This window comes from Ceratotherium simum, chromosome 10, assembly GCF_057802395.1.
Source record: "Ceratotherium simum simum isolate JZ-2026a chromosome 10, ASM5780239v1, whole genome shotgun sequence".
NCBI lineage: Eukaryota > Metazoa > Chordata > Mammalia > Perissodactyla > Rhinocerotidae > Ceratotherium > Ceratotherium simum.
Genome location: NC_141909.1, coordinates 1,104,416 through 1,122,033, shown reverse-complemented (window position 1 = coordinate 1,122,033; position 17,618 = coordinate 1,104,416). Strand labels below are relative to the sequence as shown.

The 17,618-nt window shown below is 57.0% G+C and overlaps 1 protein-coding gene across 11 annotated transcripts in view; it reads left to right on the top strand.

Moving 5' to 3' along the window:
• The window catches only part of MCF2L (MCF.2 cell line derived transforming sequence like), a 184,369-nt gene that overhangs the window by 93,045 nt on the left and 73,706 nt on the right, over positions 1-17,618 (top strand). The window contains exon 1 of one of the 11 annotated variants that reach the window (XM_087435828.1): positions 12,994-13,011. The exons of 9 other annotated variants lie outside the window; for them this stretch is intronic. Coding sequence is in view for 1 of the 2 variants with exons in the window: in XM_087435826.1 (XP_087291952.1) it covers positions 14,021-14,093 (73 nt within the window). In the remaining variant the exon portion in view is untranslated. Of the gene's footprint in view, positions 1-12,993; positions 13,012-13,579; positions 14,094-17,618 lie in introns of those variants that run through there. One more of the 11 variants, XM_087435826.1, reaches the window with a different exon arrangement.

Below are 17,618 nucleotides of genomic sequence, written 5' to 3'. Positions count from 1 at the left end.
ATGTTTCCATCTGGTGTCTTGGAGGGGCAGTTGGGACCTTTCCTTAGAGCCTCTGACAGGTATGTGTGCGTCCTTCCCCAGTAGGGGGCTTTGCTTGTATGCGGGCGGCACATTCTGACGGCAGCCTGCTCCGTAGAGACCCTGTAGGGGTCATTCTGCGTTGAGCAGGAGACGAAGCTCAACGTCTGGGGTCCCTTCTTAGTCTGGGTCCCTTCTTAACTCGTAACCTCCATGTGAGATGCGAAGAGATTCAGTAACGCTTTCCTTTTAATTTATAGTCTGTGTCTTGGTTCAGATTTCTAGGAGGCCTTATGCATTGGAAGCAGCATGAACAACAAAACCCGTCTTTGACACTGTCTAATGTGAAGACCACTAGGATTCATAAGATGTGTTGGCAGCACTAGTTTAAAAACCTGCTGTGGAATATTTGCTCTAAATCCTGCAGCATCAGATAGGGTGGGATGGGGAGACCACTTTTTCTGCATCTCTAGAGAGGTCTGTGTTTTCGAGGACAGAAAATAGAGTGTGTGATGTGAAACCAACGCAAATGCTCATCCTGCATGTGGAGCCTTGAGAAACAGAAAAGGAGACCCTGCCAGACTGGGCGAGCTGGGGGCAGTGGGCTGATGTATCCTCTGTAGCTTTGTTTACAGTGCCTGAGAGAAGGTCTGCTCTTGAGTAATCTTTATTTTCCAAGACTGCCTGAAAGAGGTGTTCAGAGTACTTTCCATGACTTCTGTGTGGGAACAAATTTTCGGAAAAATACACTGTCTTCTGTATTAGGCTAAAAACAAATGAATTAACAAAAGATTTCAAAGTGCTGTCTCCAAGAAGTACTTTTCTTCATTCGTTCATTCGTTTGAGAAGCAGATCCTCAGTGTCTGCTGTGTGGCAGGCCCGTGCTCAGTGCTGGGGAGAAAGACGTAGTCATCGACCTGTGTTCTGCGGATGGTTGGGGTGGACAGTCCGGGCTAGAAGAACTTGTCTGGATGTTAATCAACTCCGTGGGAGAGATCAGTGGGATGAGCTGCTGACCTGAGGGGGGCTCCTGACACCTGGCTTCGTCCCCTCTGAGGAGCTGCCCGGGCAGCCACCTGATGGTGAACAAGGTCCCCACTGGGTCCCTCCCCCCGGTGGCCACTCTGCACCTGCTGGCCTGAGGGAGGGGTCCTGTTCCCGTGCAGGGGCCTGAGTTGAGGGCGTGTTTGCTCCAGGAAGCACAGTCTGAACTCAGCCTGAAAGTGAGCCCTGGGGGTCCGCATGGGACTTCCTTAAATGTGCCTCTAAGAAAGACAAGCAGCCTGCCTTCCACTGCACCTGTGTCCCACATTGTGTGTAATCTGACTTCCCTGTTTTGGGCGGTATTTTCCTGAATGACACAAACATCTTTCAGACACGTTTTCCAATTTCATTACTCATTCTGTTGAGTTATAAAAGCTTCCTTTTTTTTTTTAAAGCGTGATTTCATTAGAATGTTGGAAATTTTACCAGAAGTTGTTAAGCACTTCAAAAATCTATGAGATATTTGTAAATGGATTAGATGAAAAAAATCGTCCTAAATGTGACAGCTATAATGCAATTCAAATGTGCCTTTAAAACATTTGTGAGACTTTGCTTTTTATGCCCAGTCTCCCAGCTGGAGTTGCCGCTGGCTGCCCCTGTGGCCTGTAAAGGAGGCGCTTAGTTCAGAGTCAGGAGACCTCCTCTTGTCTTAAGTGACCAGAAATAAGTTATCTTAACTCAAGATTTGGCCAGTTCTGGTCTCGACCCCTTGCTCACTTGACAGTGCCTGGCCTACGTGTGGGATTTCAGGCCGAGAGTACAGTTTCTTGCTACAAGTTCCTTTTTTGTATACTCCTAGTAATCTTCTCATTGTATTTAAAGTAATTCCTTAAACAAGGAAAGTGTTACCTTTGTATTAGCAGAAACCAATGTGAACTTAAGAATATGGCTCACGGAGCTGCTGCTCCAAGGCCACTGTGAACACGCCCCAACCTGTCTGTCCAAGGGTGGGTCACCAGGCGGTCACCCTCCTATCTGGTAGGGCGGCCGCAGGCTGGGGACAGCCTCCTGCTCTTTCTTGGCCTCTGCTGATGGTCGAGTCTTGGTTCCTTGAGGGTAGAATTTGGAAATAAGCACAACTCCTAGGAAGGCGAGCGTTGGACTGGTTGGCTGAGCAGCTGGCCAGTGACGTGGAAGAGGATTTCTCAGCCAGATCTCCTCTTTATGATACTGATACAGAATATTCTAGTTTTAGGGGGGAGCACTTGGTACTTCTTGTTTTACCCCTCCCCTTAACATTTCACAGCCACTCCGTTAATCAGTTATTTTTTATCGCAGTAGGACTTCTATATTCCTTTAAATCAACATAACGTCTGAAACACCTAAATGTTCACTTATGTCCCGATTTTTAAAGCACTGACTTTTTAATTATATTTGAGCTCTGAACATGATAAAAGATGTTTTCTGTCAACAACTGGTATCTATCTCACATTGTTTGCATAGGGCTCAGGCCCCAGGGCAGATCCTAAAACGCTCACAGGGCAGCCATGGTCCCATCATCACCCACATGCGCTGAGCATCCTGCCTGAGCTCAGGTCCCGTAAATCGCGGGGTCAGGTGGCTCACGGCCCTGGAGGCGTGTGCTCCCTTGGGGTCACGGGAGGACTGGGAGAGGTGACCCGGAGACGATGGGGGGACGTCCCTGGTAAAGGAACAGATGTGTTGATGTGAACGGGGGAGCAGTGAAGAGTGCTGGGTGGTTCCCCGTGGCCGTGGCTGTAGGTCGGCAGGCGGAAGGGGCATGTCAGTCCAGGATGTTGACTTTTAACCAGAGACCTGAGGGACTTAAGCAGAGATGTGAAACGAGACTTCTCTTTTGGCAGGGAGGTTTGGGAGTGTGTGGAGGTGGGAAAGCAGTTACTTAGAACCTTCTGGAATGGTCCAGGGCACAGACAGTGAGGTTCTGAACTGCAGAGGGATAGCGGGGGAGCGCCTGGGGAGACTTGAGGGCAAGAAGGGACAGAGCTGGTGATGTTATATGGGGTGGGCGTGGGGGAGGTCATCAAGGCTGTTCCAGGACCTCTGGCCCAGGGTCTGGGGATGGAAGTGAGAGGAGGAGGAGAGGGGGCAGAGCTCCGTTTAGAGCCGAAGCGTCTGTGAGAGCAGGAAGGTGGAAGATCAGCCTCATCGACCACGTCACAAACACATTGGAAATGGCTTCAATTCAGAAGACGTGTTTGTCGGGCTGAAGAGATATTTACCTTCCTTGGAACGGAGGGCGAGGAGGGTCGGTGGAGAGCTTGGCGGAGCCGACAGCTGACTTGACGGGTCGTTTTCCCTTTGACATAAACATACACGTGAAATACAGCAGCAACACGACACGGCTTCACTGAAAAGGGGAAGAAGGAAGACGGGAGGGTCGTGGGGGGCCATGAGGACGCCTCGTGTCTCTTGATGCCGCGATGTGGTTTCTGGGAGTCGTCACTGGGGACTTCAGGCTCTCCGCATTGCTTCCCACGACCACAGGCGAGTCCACTGTTATCTCTAAGTAGAACCTTAGTTCAGAAAGAGGCTACAGGCTGGCGGATGGGGAGCCACAGCCCCGTCGCCTGTTCCCGTGTGTGCATCAGCTGCTGGGGAAACCTCAGGAGTCTTCTAGTTTTTCGGGGCCAGCCTCTCCTGAGCTGCACTGCTGACTCTTTTGTGTCTCAGATTTACCTGAGAGCGGAAGTTGAGCCTTAGAAAATTTCCAGAATAAAAGAAGACCCTTCCAAGATGATTAACCAACTTGAAGAAACCTTTCCTGGAAGTTCTACATGGGACGTGTGGGTGGGACGGTCCCTTAAAATCCCTTCAGTCCTGGAACTGTGGTCACTTCTTAGCCGTGTGGTGTCCACCCTCTGAGGCCGTGTGCACAGCAGCCCTTTTCAGGGTCTGCTGGGGGGCCGTCCACTCATAGGGTGGGGTGAGATGCCTGTTGAGGGGGACGGGAACATTCTCCTGGAGCTGAGGTGGCGAGATCCCCCGTGTGACCTCAGTGCCAGGATCGTACCTGTGGGTGTCTGGCGTGTTCCTGTAGCTGCTGCAGCTTCCCAGGAGAGAGGAGCCGACCTGGCCAAAACAACAAGAAGCCAAAGAAATCCGGGGTCAGGTCTAGGATGGTCTTTAAGGGGTGGAATCAGATCTGTGAAGAAAATACAGTTAATGGTTGGGCAAAGGAGTGCAGAGAGAGGCAGAAAATGGAAGTATACACTTGAGGGGGCATTAGGGCAAAACTAGAACCCTGATCCAGAAGAGAATCTTCCCTAGGGATTCTAGAGGGTCCAGAGGGCATGCTTTGATATCGGGAATCTCCATTGGGAGCCTGCGGTGGGTCCAGGAGAAAAGAGGCCGGCGTTGAGACGGGTCCGCAGAACCCTGTGCCTTGTTCCTGAGGAGCAAACCCGGCTCTCCAGAACCTACCTTTTCCTGGTAAACGAGGAAGCGCATAAACTCAATTGTTACAGCCTCTGAGGGTGGAACATTTATGAAAATGCTTTAAGACGTTGTGTTCGCCCTTGGTGAGCCTGCTCATCTCATCCCATTGGTCATCATCCCACTGGTCAGATGCCAGTAAGGCCCCACTCAGTGACCCGTGGACCCCGTGGCCCTGCTAGCCAAGACCCAGTGCAATGCCCTTCATCTCAGGAGAAAGTCGTGCCGTAAAAACGGAAGTTCTCTGTCTCTGGGGTGCCCACCCCCTCCCTGAGGACGCCCTCACCAGGGCCCGAGGTCTGTGCCTCTTCACCCTGCAGGCAGCCCGTCAGGGACCACATGACTGTGGTCAGCTGGCGTGGATCCAAGTGTCCACGGAGGATGCCCCGGAGCCAGCTGGCGGCGTTCAGACCCTGGGTGGGCCCCTCCCTCGCCGTGAGCTGAGCAAGGGGCTCAGTCTGATCATCCGTAACAGGAATGATGGCACCTTCCTCTCGGGGCTCTGGGACCCCCAGGTGTTTGCCCAAGGTCGGTTCTCAGGGACCCGCCCACCCTGGTCTCATCTTTTCTGCATTTCATGGAACGTCATCTGACGTGGGGCTCCCTCTCTGTGTCTGCTCCTCCCACCCCCAGGACGTGTCTGTCTGTGGCTTGCTGTGACCCCAGCACTGCGCCCCAAACGTGTGAGTGGCCGCCATCCCCCCACTTTGCAGACGAGCTCCCTGAGGCACGGAGCTGAACACTGGCTGGGTACGCAGCCGTGCCCCGCAGAGCCGGGACTCAGCCCAGGCTCTCGGTGTAGGTTCCGGTGCGTGCTGAGTGGCTTGGAGTGAAGGGGAAGTTACGGGGAGAGCTGAGCACAGAGCCCGCACAGCTGTGGCTCAGTCACCTGTTTCATCCAAGATCCTGCTGCCAGGACCTTTAGCTTCGTTCCCTCATCACTGCGGGGCTGGGGCCACTTGCGAGCAGCTCTTTCTGGGGCCAGGCCATCCCTCTGCCCCGTGACCTGAGGAGGGAGAGCAGGAGGCAGCTGAGGGGGGGAAGCAGATTCGAACCCCCCAGCCCAGCGTGGGCATCTCGGCTCAGATCCTCGCCCCATTCACCTGTGGGCTGCAGGGAGGGCAGGGGGGCCGTCTGGTCCTGCCCACCTAGCCCTGGTGTCACCTGAGACAGGTGGGGAGGGGCAGAGAATCCTCCACGCTGGTGTTGGAAGTGTGGGGCTGGTGGTTTCTGAGGCTGACGGTCATGCCCATAGCCTCTTCAACCGGGGGCACAGCCCTGTGAAGGAAGCAGTACCGGGACGTTCCCTCGGTGCACCCCTGATGCCCCCAAGCCTGGCCACACAGCACAGGTTTCTGTCCTGTCCTCACATGGCTCTGGGTTGACCTTAACCGGATCCCAGCTCCCGTCCTTTCCCACATAGTCTCCTGTCCCCTCCCAGTGTCACGCCTACCTGCTCCTTTCCCAGCATAACCAGACATCTTGTCTAGACCCCTATGTGTGGCCTGAGCCTCTTAGCACCTTTTCCTTATGTTCTGTAGCACAAAGGTAAATGGTGTTTAAAAATAAAACACATTGGTGTTGGGCGTTTTTCTGAAGTACCCAGAGTGCAGCCAGCCCTGGATCATGGCGATGGTCCTGAGCTCCCCACACTGCTCTGTGTGTGCAGCAGAGCTTTGAGCGGACCAGACGCGGTTGCTGCGACTTTCCACGTTTCCCAGGATATGAGACTTATTTTGGAAAGCAGCTTTAAAGGAGTGTGTGACATCCCCCCAAGGGTCTTCCTGATGCCACGTCCGTCCCTCCATCTGTTGTCACGGTGCCCTGGGACCATCTTCCATAGATGTGGATCCGGTGGGCCCGTGGGTGCAGGCTCCTTGGCGAGCTCCGCACTGAGATCTGGCTGGCGCCCACCCCCTCAGCTCCCCTGAGTGCCGACGCCGGCAGCACCCCCCACCTGCAGGCACAGGGCCGACCTGTTTCCAGTCTTGGCTCCTGCCAGCGAGCCTCCTGCCCGGAATCTGAGCTGCTCCTCCCTTTCCCGCCCCCATGGAACTCCCACTCAGACCTTCAGACGCACCTGCCACTCTGGCTGGGGCTGGTCCTGGCCTCCATGTCCCTATTGAGGGCCTGGGTGCTAAGGGGGTCCAGCCCTGGGGCTATCTTCCTCTGTGCTGTGTGGCTGGGGTCCGGCCGCTCCCAGGAACGGAGCAGCGACTGTGAGCCCTGGAGTGTGAGGTCACTTGTCCTGCACCCCTCGGGTGAGGAAACTGAGGCCCAGCTCAGTGGTCAGATTTAGAATTAGGAATTCCCATCGAGAGTGCTGGTGGGTCCTGAGACCGAGACCACCGTGGTCCAGGCCAGAAAAGCACGTGTCAGCTCTCCACACCTTCCTGAGTCCACACAGCAAATGCCCCTTTGTGCCTTCCGGGTGGTGGAGGGAGTACTGGACACCTGCCCCCATGGCCCCGGGGGCTCCCCAGGCAGTGGCCTGCTCGCCTCCGGCCCCACGGCATCCGCAGATGGACTGAGCCTCACCTGCCAGTGTCCTCGGCTACGGCGGCCTATTGTTTAACCCAGGGCTCCAGCTGTGTTTGCTCTCTGCACGTGTATCTACCCCACAGCACCGCCTGGATTTATTAAGTTTGTGAAATGGGTTGTTGATCTAGGAGGAGGAGCTGCTCCCTGCCCGGGTCAGTTCTGTCCAGGTCGGGGCTTGTGCAGAGCAAATGGAGTGGCTGTTCCTGCCGCCCTCAGGTGGGAATGATGGGTCGTCCGATAAAGCTCGGGTCCCAGGCCCCGCCCGGAAGTGGGAGAAGCTCATTGTTGAGAGCGACGCTGTCTGGACCTGCGAGTCTGTTTTTCCAATCAGGCAGGAGAGTCTTCCTGTTTAGCTCGTGGAGCCGCCCGGCCCTGCTCCCAGCCCCTGCGGGCCACGCTTCTGCTCTGGGACCTGCGGGAGGGGTCCTGAGCCCCTCGCGTGAGTTCCATCCAGGTCGCCGGGTGTCTGCTGGCTCCCTCTGGCCTAGCCACAGCTCCTGTACCCCACCACGTATACATTAGCATGCACCCCACTATCACCTCCATACGTGCTTGTTGGGTGCAGTATGGAACACAAGCAAACATGAGAGGAAGGAGTAAAGGTAAGAACAGGTCACACCGCCAGCTCTGACCCCGATGTACACCATCCCTGAGCATTAGGCTCGTCACACGGTGCCTGGGAGGGAGAATTTAATGCATAAAATAACTGGGAAACAGGACTCGAACACACAGTAACACACAAGATGGGGTGGTGCTCAGAGGAAGGGGCAGCTCAGGGCTGGGGCAGGGTGGGGCTGCCGGGGGCCGGGGCCCTGGGGGACAAGGCCTGGCGAGAAGGCTGGGTTTTTGCCATCTTGGAGGGGTCGGTGATGTGACTTACCGAGCTGCTTGGGCTCCAGAGTTGGTCTGAAGTCAGAGGGAAGGGAAGCCTCAGACAAAGTGGAGAAGGTCCTGCTCTCAGGGGTCGGGGCCACGTGGGTCCCGTTCTGGCCCTGGCACCGTGAGCTGCACTTTCCACAGCTGTGCCGGGAGGGCGATGGGTCGTGTCTGTAAGGCCGTGTGGATGCATCTGGCTGGGCGCCCGATTTCACACGTCTCTGTCTTGGGCTGTCCCTAGCAGTAAATGACGTGGAAACCAGACAGAAACCAGCCCCCCCACAGAGGTGGTCAGACGCTCCGCAGCGCCTCTGGCCACTTGAACCCACAGACAGAGGTCAGTGGAGTTCCCCCGTGTCCCATTGCAAGTCCCTGGGCAGCCAGTAGTGACCCCGATGTCCCAGGAAGCAAGTGTCTCCAACGTGTGCGTGCTCAGAGCCAGCGAGGCTGCGCTTGGTCTGGAAGTGCTGGTGGAAGAGGGGCCTGCAGGGGAAACCCAGGGTGCAGAGGAGATGGTGATTGGCCGTGCTGGCTCCCGCCACAGGCTTCTGGCCACGTGACCCGGAGCACAGCTCTCTGCGTCGGCCGCCCGTGACTGTGTGATGGGACCAACAGCACTGCAGGTCCTCGAGCCCACGGCTCCCTCCTCCTCAGGCTCGCTGTGAACTCAGCCCGGAGGACATGAGCCGTCTTGGGTCTGAAGATGAGGAAGAGCCCTGTTGCCTTTGGTGTGGCCACCTGTCTGTGAGTCCAGACCTGTCGACGGGTGCATAGGCCATGTGTGTGAGGAGCCGTGGGGGGCAGGCAGCCCCCTTCCCGCCGTCACAGGAGCCTGCAGTCCAGGCTCCAAACCAAAACAAAACCAGCGGAAATCCTCGGGGGGTGGGGAAAAGAAATCTGGAAGAAAGAGCTGCATGGGGCCTGGGGCCGGACCCCGAGCCAGGAGGTGGGACCTGGGGCAGGGTGGCACTCAGAGGGACAGGGGACGGAGTCTGTGCAAAACAGAGGAGACAGAACACTCAGTGCCGGCAAGACTGCTGGTAGTTTGACTGGCTTCCGTTCCCGAATCCTCTGCAAGAAAAGAGTCAAGACAGTGCTGGTCCCTGGGCAAGGGGGTTGGTCCAGGCCTTGCCTCGGGGTCAGAACCACTTTGGGGCCCCGGCGGTGGGCTCCTGCTCACCAGGTGAAGGGCACGGGGAGGCTGAGGGTGGTGGGAGAGCACGGGAGCCTCCAGGGTGGTCTCTAAGCCTCGGGGCTGTGCGTCTCCATCAGGAAAGCTCGTCCGTGCACCTGCCGTCTGCGTGAGGCTGCTTGTCAATCACACACAGTTATGGAATACACGCCAGGATGTAAAGGTTTTACATGATGACAGGTTAAATATTAAGGCTTTTTAATTTTATTAATATATGAAAAAACATTTTCGCTCTCATTACAAAAATATGTTTTAAATGTGCGTGGTCTGATTCAGTAGGCTTCGTGGTTTTTCTGCATCTGATGGAACGAATCAAAGCCGGACTCTGTGCTCAGCGAGCCCCGGTTTTAGTGAACTGTTCTCACAGCCATCGCTGCTGAAATGGGATCGTGTGGCGGGCACATCACTGTCTCCATCCTCAGTCTTCAGTCTCCTTCAGCAGTTACACAGTGTCGTTGAAGTTCAGCTTCCCAGTGTCTGGGAAACTCCTGTCTTTCTTAATGCCGGTCTGTTGTTCTTGCAAACTAAGGAGCAGGTATAACGTTTTCATGTTTTAGTGGTTTATGTCTCGTGGGTTCAAAACTCACTCTGTTCAGTTGGATCATTTTGTTGGGAAACTTGCCTTAGTGCGTGTGAGTTTTTTTTTTAATTATTTTATTGAGGTCATTATGGTTTATAACATGTAATTTGTGTGTGAGTTTTAAATGGCACAACCAAAATGATCTGTTTGGAAGATGCCCTCCCCTTAGTGGAAATACGGTTGCCTCTCACCTGGGATTAAACACACTGGCCTGACAGTTTTCATTCTTTTGGATGCCGTCTTGCCAGATCTGACTGGACAACCCCATGGTTTCCTTTCTGAGAGTGATGCTATCAGCACATCATGGTCCTCTGTTCGTTCCTGCCTCCTCTGTGAGTCTTGTCCTCTCTCAGGCCACTTGATTCCACGGTCAGCATGAGGTTAAAGCTGGAGAATGCAGTCTGCAGAGTCACTTGGTTGGGTGCGTGGAAATGTGCTGCTGCGTGTGCCAAGAGCTGGCGCCAGGGGATGACTTGGTCTGCCAGGCCCTCTGTGTGGTGGGTGCCCGCCCTTCAGGTCCCCACCCCATGATGGCACGTGGCCCAAGGATGGGAGGCCCGGGCACGCGTCAAGGAGGGGTTCCCTGCTGTGTTGCACGGCTGGAGCTCATGGTAGAAGTGGGGAGGTGGGGGTGGGGTGGTCAAGGCCAGCGGGAGGTCAGCCACGCGGGGTCAGCCTGAGGGCCTGCACGGCGCCCCCAGAAGCCTGCTTTTTGTCCTGTGACTGTGGGTTGACCTTGGGGGCAGGGATGATGCGTTCTGCTTAGGAGAGCCGAGTGGACAGGCTGCAGGGTACGAGAACGGAGGGCAGAGCCCCAGGGAGCAGCACAATCGAAGGGGAAGCAGCCAGGGGGCAAGGAGGACCAGGGCTGTAATGATGGCGGAGATGGAGAAGGATGGCAAGGACTCGAGAGGAGGGTGGGGAGGACATGGGAGGAGGACACGGGAGGGGGACAGTGAGGACACAGGAGGAGGACAGGGAGGGGACGGTGAGTTCACAGGAGGGGGACAGGGAGGGGACGATGAGTTCACAGGAGGGGGACAGGGAGGGGACGGTGAGTTCACAGGAGGGGGACAGGGAGGGGACGGTGAGTTCACAGGAGGGGGACAGGGAGGGGATGGTGAGTTCACAGGAGGGGACAGGCAGGGGATGGTGAGTTCACAGGTGGGGGACAGGGAGGGGACGGTGAGTTCACAGGAGGGGGACAGGGAGAGGACAGTGAGTTCACAGGAGGGGGACAGGCAGGGGACGGTGAGTTCACAGGAGGGGGACAGGCAGGCGATGGTGAGTTCACAGGTGGGGGACAGGGAGGGGACGGTGAGTTCACAGGAGGGGGACAGGCAGGGGATGGTGAGTTCACGGGAGGGGGACAGGGACGGGACGGTGGCCAGCTGTGCCCGCGGGTGTGGGGAAGACTGAGTAGCTGCCATGCGCGGCTTCGCCTGCTGCTGGAGGCTTTACTGAGCAGCGACACCTGCCTCTCGGGGTTGCCATGACGACGAAACAAGGCAGGTGGTGAGGGAGGCCTCAGCAAATAGGGGCACACGGGGATCAAGGGTGGCTCCTCCTGCTGTGTCATCCAGCAGAAGATGGCCGGGAGTGCCCAGCCCTTCGGTTCTGCTCTCTGCATAATTCAGGGTCTGGAGCCTATTTTAAAGTCATACAAATATTTTCTAAGGTTTGAGGGGACACGGTTTTGCCCACGAGGAGGCTGTTTGATGCTTTGGTTAGCTTTTCTTGCATCCCTGTACGAGGAAGGATTAATGCCAAGCTCGTGTAAATATTTGGGCTCAGCTGGGCGGGGGGTCAGCCTGCAGCCGACCCGGGGAGCCTGCACACCTCCACAAAATCGTGTGACCCGACACACTGAAGAATATTTACATCTCAAGCAAATACCTTCCTTGCCCAACAGCCAGGCCCTGTGCACGGGGCTCCCGTCCTGGACGAGGCTCGCTGGCTTGGTGGCTCCACGGCCCGTCAGACGAGGGAAAACGTGAACCGAGGGGTGGGACCTGGCCGTCATTGAGAAGAGTGACTAACTTATCATCAGCCAGTGAGGGCTGATGGTCACTGACCCCCAGTGATGACCCACCCGCCAGGCCCCCAGCCCTGTGCGTCAGATGCGTCCAGGGCACGACTCCAGGCCCAGTTGTCCCCACAGTGCAAAGTGTCTCCACGCCAGGACCCTGTCCTCTGAGGCTCTGCGGGGCTACAGCTACTCAGCCGGTCCCCAGAGCTGGTATCTGGCCCTGGAGACTGCCGGAAATGTCTGCGTGCCCTCTGGCCTCACGCCTGCCCAACCCCCTCCCCATGAGGGCTGGTTTGTGTTCATTCCTTACCTGATCCACACTCTAGGGGTCACATCACCTGGTGGAGCTGAAAACCAGAGAGAAGAACTGATTGTCCTTGAACTGGCAGCTCAGTGAGAAGAAAGCCCTGGCGGGCTGCCTCGGGGGAGGAGCAGCAGCAGGTGGTGGTGGAGACTGGCCGAGCACTGGGCGTGGGGAATGTCAGTGAGCACACAAGGCACTGACTGCTGGGACGGGGGACACAAAGACCTCCTGGGCACCAGAGAGCCACCTAAGAGCCAACCCAGCGCCGGAACCACACTCTGGTGCACATCAGCCGTCCCTCCCCTGCTTGGGTGCAGACACCCTGGTCTAGTCACAGTGACCATGTGGCTGCTGTACCTGAGCACCTACTGGGTGCCTAGGAGACATGAGGTCTTGGCCACAGTGGGACAGAGTGGGGAGCATGGCGAGAAAGCCAATGAGTGGTTAGGTGGGTGTCACTGCAGCCCCCTCCTGCTGCCATGTGGCACCTCTCGTCCTTGTGGTCACGATGCCCCCTTCTCAGAGCAGGCATCTTCTTTGGCTGTTCGTGACCCATTCGATGCGCATCTACCAGGTGCTAGATATGCAAGGTGTCCCTTGCTCCCAGGAGCCCTGCCCAGGGCCATGGTGAGCTGCACCAGGGGCTCACTAGGGGAAGGGAGAGCCGGGCTTGGCCATCAGCGGTCTCTGCAGGTCAGACTCCAGCCAGCTCCGAGCGCGTTTCGGGAGAAGGCCGTGCTCAGCATGGCAAGGACCTGCCTGTGGTGTGTGGGGGCTGGGGTGGGGTGACGTGGGCGAAGCTGCCGTGGGAGAAGCTGCATCAGCTCCCCGGCGAAGGGCCTCGCCCGCCATGCTAGGCGCTTGCACCCTGATCTGCTCGAATGTCTCTCGGTTCCTGGTCTCTGGGGCCGTGACGTAAGAGCTGTGTTTGTGGAATACTCTGCCTGCATCGCTGGGGGAGGCTGAGGAGGAGCCGTCAGAGAAGAGGATTAGAACCACCCAGCAGAGACCAGGTCAGACCCGGAGCCATGTGACAGGAGTGAAGCGGGGAGGTGCATCGGGGGGTGTCAGCTGCTGCCGCAGTGGCGAGTGCCCCCAATAGCATGAGCGTGTGCGACCCCGCAGCCTCCATGTGGGGTCTCCGCCAGGGCCCAGGCTGGCGGGAAAGCGCGTCTACGACATTATATTCCAATGGCAGACGTGGGAACAAAACCTGCAATGCCCGTGAACGCTTCTGCGCTCTCATCTTGTGACAGAACCAGTCCTGGTCCAGCTTAAAGGGCCGTCCTGCCCTCCCCTCAGCCCCTCGGCTCTTCCTGCTCACACTCTGGTCCCCAATTAGCGGCCTCTCGTCACCTGGGAGCTTGTTAGAGTCTCAGCCCCCCCCCCCCATGGCAGAATCAAAACCTGTGTTTTAATGAGCTCTCCAGGGATCCGCCATGGGCGTCACCCCTTATCGCATTTCCATGTTCCTAGCCCCCGGGCCGTGCAGGGCCTGCTGGCTCACGTGAACACATGAAACGTGTGCACACGGCTTTCAGAGGCACTCAGGGACAGACAGAGGGCCGGACTCAGAAGAGCAGTGTCAGGTCGCTGCCTCAGCGCCCTGCTCTCCACACTCTCCTCCCTGAGGTGTCAGGTCCAGACCCTGCGGCAGGGCAGTCTGTGTGCCTGGGGGCTGTCCCTGCCCCCTCACTCCGCAGCCCTCCAGGCTTAGTGGATGAGCCGGGGCTCCCGCAGGGGGGGTCAGGACGGTCGACTCGGGGATGGAGCTGCTGCTGCAGGAGCCTCGCTGTCACCAGGGTCTCAACAGTTAACCGGCTGCAGGCAGGACAACCGAGCCTGCCACGGGCCCGAGTCCCTGGGGGAGCCGTGGCTGCGCCCTGCAGAGCCCCAGGGGTCCGCATCCCCTCGGCAGGCGGTCCAAAGATGGAGCCCGGCCGCCTTCCTTTGTGCGCCCAGGATGGGCGTTGTGGGAGGCCGGTCGCCGCCTCCTGACGCCGGCGCGTTGGCGGCCACAGCATGACCTTAAGCCTCATCTCTGTGCTGGCGCAGGACATCTCCGGGCTGTGGCTCCTCCTGAAGACGCGCACAGGTGCGGCCAGCCTGGCGTTGGCGCTCGCTGGGGGGTGACGGTGCGTGGGGTGGGGGGTGGGGAGAGAGGCCCGGGACCTCCTGGTTGCCCACGTAGGCGGCTGCAGAGACGGACCGGGCTCGGTCTGGCCTTGTAGGGGGATCCAGGCTGGGGCGGTGCCGTGCAGGTGGGAGCTGGAGTCCCTCTCCTCGGGGTGGGGGCGTGTCGGGTGCCACCGACCAGTGTGGGGCTGTGCCCCCCCCAGCCTCTCTCCCTACCCGGGGGTCCCTGGAGAGCTGCCCCACTGTGCCTGCCCTCGGAATAAAGGGGCACAGCCGTGGCGCACCCTGGAAGCTGGAGTGAGCTCCCGCTGGGCTCCTTTGTTCGAGCTTCCAGTAGACACTCGTGCTGCGCAGGAGGGAGCCGTGGATCCTGTTGGGTGGGAGGGGTGCGGTCCCTGGTGGTGACTCCGGGCCAGCACTGTCCCCATGGCTCCCGTGCACACTGCACGCCGGCAAAGGGCTCTCTGGGGGAGCAGGACTTGGGACTGGACTGTCCCAGCCTGTGGACCGAGAGCGGCCCGTCCTGGGGTGGTCTCTGTGGTCTTCAGGTGTCGTCCCTGCTCCCGTCTCAGTCGGAGGCTGGGCGCTTCTGAGATGCCCTTGGTGACCGAGGACAAAGACCCTGGGATGGGCCCTGCCCTGGGCCCCAGCAGAGGGGACGGTGTGGGTTTCCTGGTTGTGTTTCTGAGGATGGGAGCATGCTCATTTTGAAGTAATTTGTCATAAGTACATTTTCTGGCAGGTACTTCTGCCAAGGATTGATGAATAATTCATTAAATAAGTATTTTTGTAAATTTTAACGAATCAGTCAAACCTTAGCTATCAGTGGCAACTAATAAACATCTAAAATTTCCAATTTTACAGCGAAGAGACTGGGTGTGTAAATAATGGCTAAGTAAATGAATTTCCCCCAGCAGATAAGATTCGGGGGGTTATGGATGCTTAGGTGGCCCCGTGGAAAGTCGCAGTCGCTCATTTTTAAACCTGGAACGTGAGCACTTGTGCATATGGGAAATGTTTGCTTTCATATCTGAATTCAGTATCACTGGGACAATGCCGGAAGGATCCTAAAAAGGGTACTTTCCTAGACGTAGCTCTTGTCTGGAACGTTAGAAATTCATCCAGCATGTGGCCCGTTCTGTGGGGTCGACCAGATGTCCTTTGTGGTCCTCTGCCTGCAGGTGTGTTGTTGTTGTGTCTGGGGAGAATTTGTCAGTGTGGCCGTGTGGGATCATTTTAGATGCCCATTTGTTTTCCTAACTAGAAATTAGTTTTAATTCTTATGGCTTTCCCTTAAAAACTCTTAGTTTTTCTAACACTTACTTTATTTTTAAGATAAATGGGCTCTCGAATAAATGGCCCGAGGGCGTTTGGTGTCATTAAGCATTGGAGGGCTTTTTCCCCAATCTCTAGAAACAGTTTGCTGTTTTCCTGCCAAAAAGAAGAGTTTGTTTGATTTATGAGGAAACAGAGGTGTTGGTGCGTGTGGTGGGATCTTTCTTTCGATGATACCGAGAATCTTCCACAGGTGGGCGCTCTTGTACGGCCTCTCCGAGGTTTGTGTAACTGCATACCGACTTTCCTTTCGTTAGTGCCTGCTGTTTACAAACAAGGTCACGGGCCTCATCTTCCTCACTTCTGCTCAGCCAGGGCGGGAGGAAGCCAGGCGGGAAGGTTGGTACCCGGCTAGTCATGGGCTGGGCCCAGAGCAGACGGATGAGACGAGAGTCACGTGGGTGAGACCCGGGCTGGTTCCCTGTGTTCAGGGCCACCAGAGCCCCCGCTGGGTGAGGTGGCAGGCTTGAGCCGCTGCCTCATTCCCGGGACAGATATCGCCTGTCCTGTCCCTCGTGGAATCAGTGAGGGACAGGATGTGCATGACCCATCACCCCACACCCTAACCCTGCCAGCCTCTCTCCACCCCTCCCTTCCTCCACCCTCTCCTCCCTCTCTCTCTCTCTGTCTCTCTCCCTCTCTGTCTCTGTCTCTCTGTCTCTCTCTATCTCTGTCTCTTTCTGTCTCTGTCTCTCTGTCTTTGTCTGTCTCTCTATCTCTGTCTCCCTCCCTCTCTGTCTCTGTCTCTCTGTCTGTCTCTGTCTTTCTCTCTGTCTCTGTCACTCCCTCACACTCTGCATGTCTCTCCCTGTCCCGTGTGTGTGCCCGAGCAGGGCGGGGTCCCGAGGTCAGGCTCCTGGGGGGGCAAGTCCCTGGAGCGCCTGTGCCTTGCTCTGCTCTGAGCTACCCCATCTGGTGAACGGGGACCCTGTCATGTGTGCCACCTGGGTGGGGCTTAGGACTAGAAGAGCACGCCCCCATCCCCTTCGCCCCAGCAGCCTGACTTTCTTCAGGCCCTGTCATTGTTTTTGCTTGTTGGGGATGTGTTTTTGGTGAAGGTTAATGCAACTTCTTATTCATCTTTAGGTTTATAGAATTCTTGGTACTTAGAAAGTGGGGATGAATGTGCGCGTCTGCGGTTTGGGGAGGCATTTCGGGAGCTTCTGGAGTTTCCGGAAGGACCTTGGTGTTGGTGATGGGAATCGCCATCCTTTCTCATGTGGCGTGTTCTGCGAGTTGCTTTCTGAGAGCAGACCTGGACAGAAGACACACGTGAGCACCGGCCCCGCATGCCCTTGGCCCTCAGAGGAGAAGGGCATGACGCCTGTAGGAGTTGTCGGCGTTGATTCCCTGATCTTCCAGTTAGTGTTCTGTAATGTTGACAAGTGATTGTTTTAGAACGGGTAAGAAGAGAAAAATCCTATCAGAGAAATTTGCTTTATTTCCAAATACGAGCGGGCTCATGTGGGCGTGTGTGCATGGTGTTTGCAGGTGTTTGTGTGTGGTATCTGTGTGTGTGTGTGTGCGTGTGTGAGGCGTGTGAGCCATACCTGCCCCTTGAGTCATTGGAGGTGCTGATGCCGCAGAATGTGAAATTGGGGCACTCTGGGACCGGTGTGCGGGGACTTGGGCCGTGCTCCAGAGGGACCAGCAGGCGGCCAGCATCCTGGAGTCTCGGCTGTCGCCATCACTGCTCCGGGGCACGAGGGCTGGCCTGAGGGTGCGTGCTCGCTGGTTGTGGGCAAACTCAGGCCACACTGGCGCTCTTCCCACTTTCTTCTTGCTCCAGTCCTCTGCCCTGGGGGTCTGCTCGGGTTCTCAGGCCCCGGCTTATTGGATCCATCTCCTGTGGCCATTTTTCTTCAGCATGGCGGCTTAGCGCTTCCTCCCTGTGGAGGTCAGGCCAGCGTGAGCCCCACGTCCTTGGACCAGCCACAGTGGGCAGCTCCATCCCCTGTCACCTTTGGGGGACTGGAATGTCCTGGTGGCTTTCTCATCTGGACCCTGTCCCATCCCGTGGACGGCTTATTTGCACCCCACTGGCTGCACTGCAGGCAAGGCCTGCAGGATGCTCTGCTGTGTAGACTGAACAAACAACACAGTTGGCATGTCCCTCCTAATTGGGCACCAAGGGGAGATGCTCGGAGGA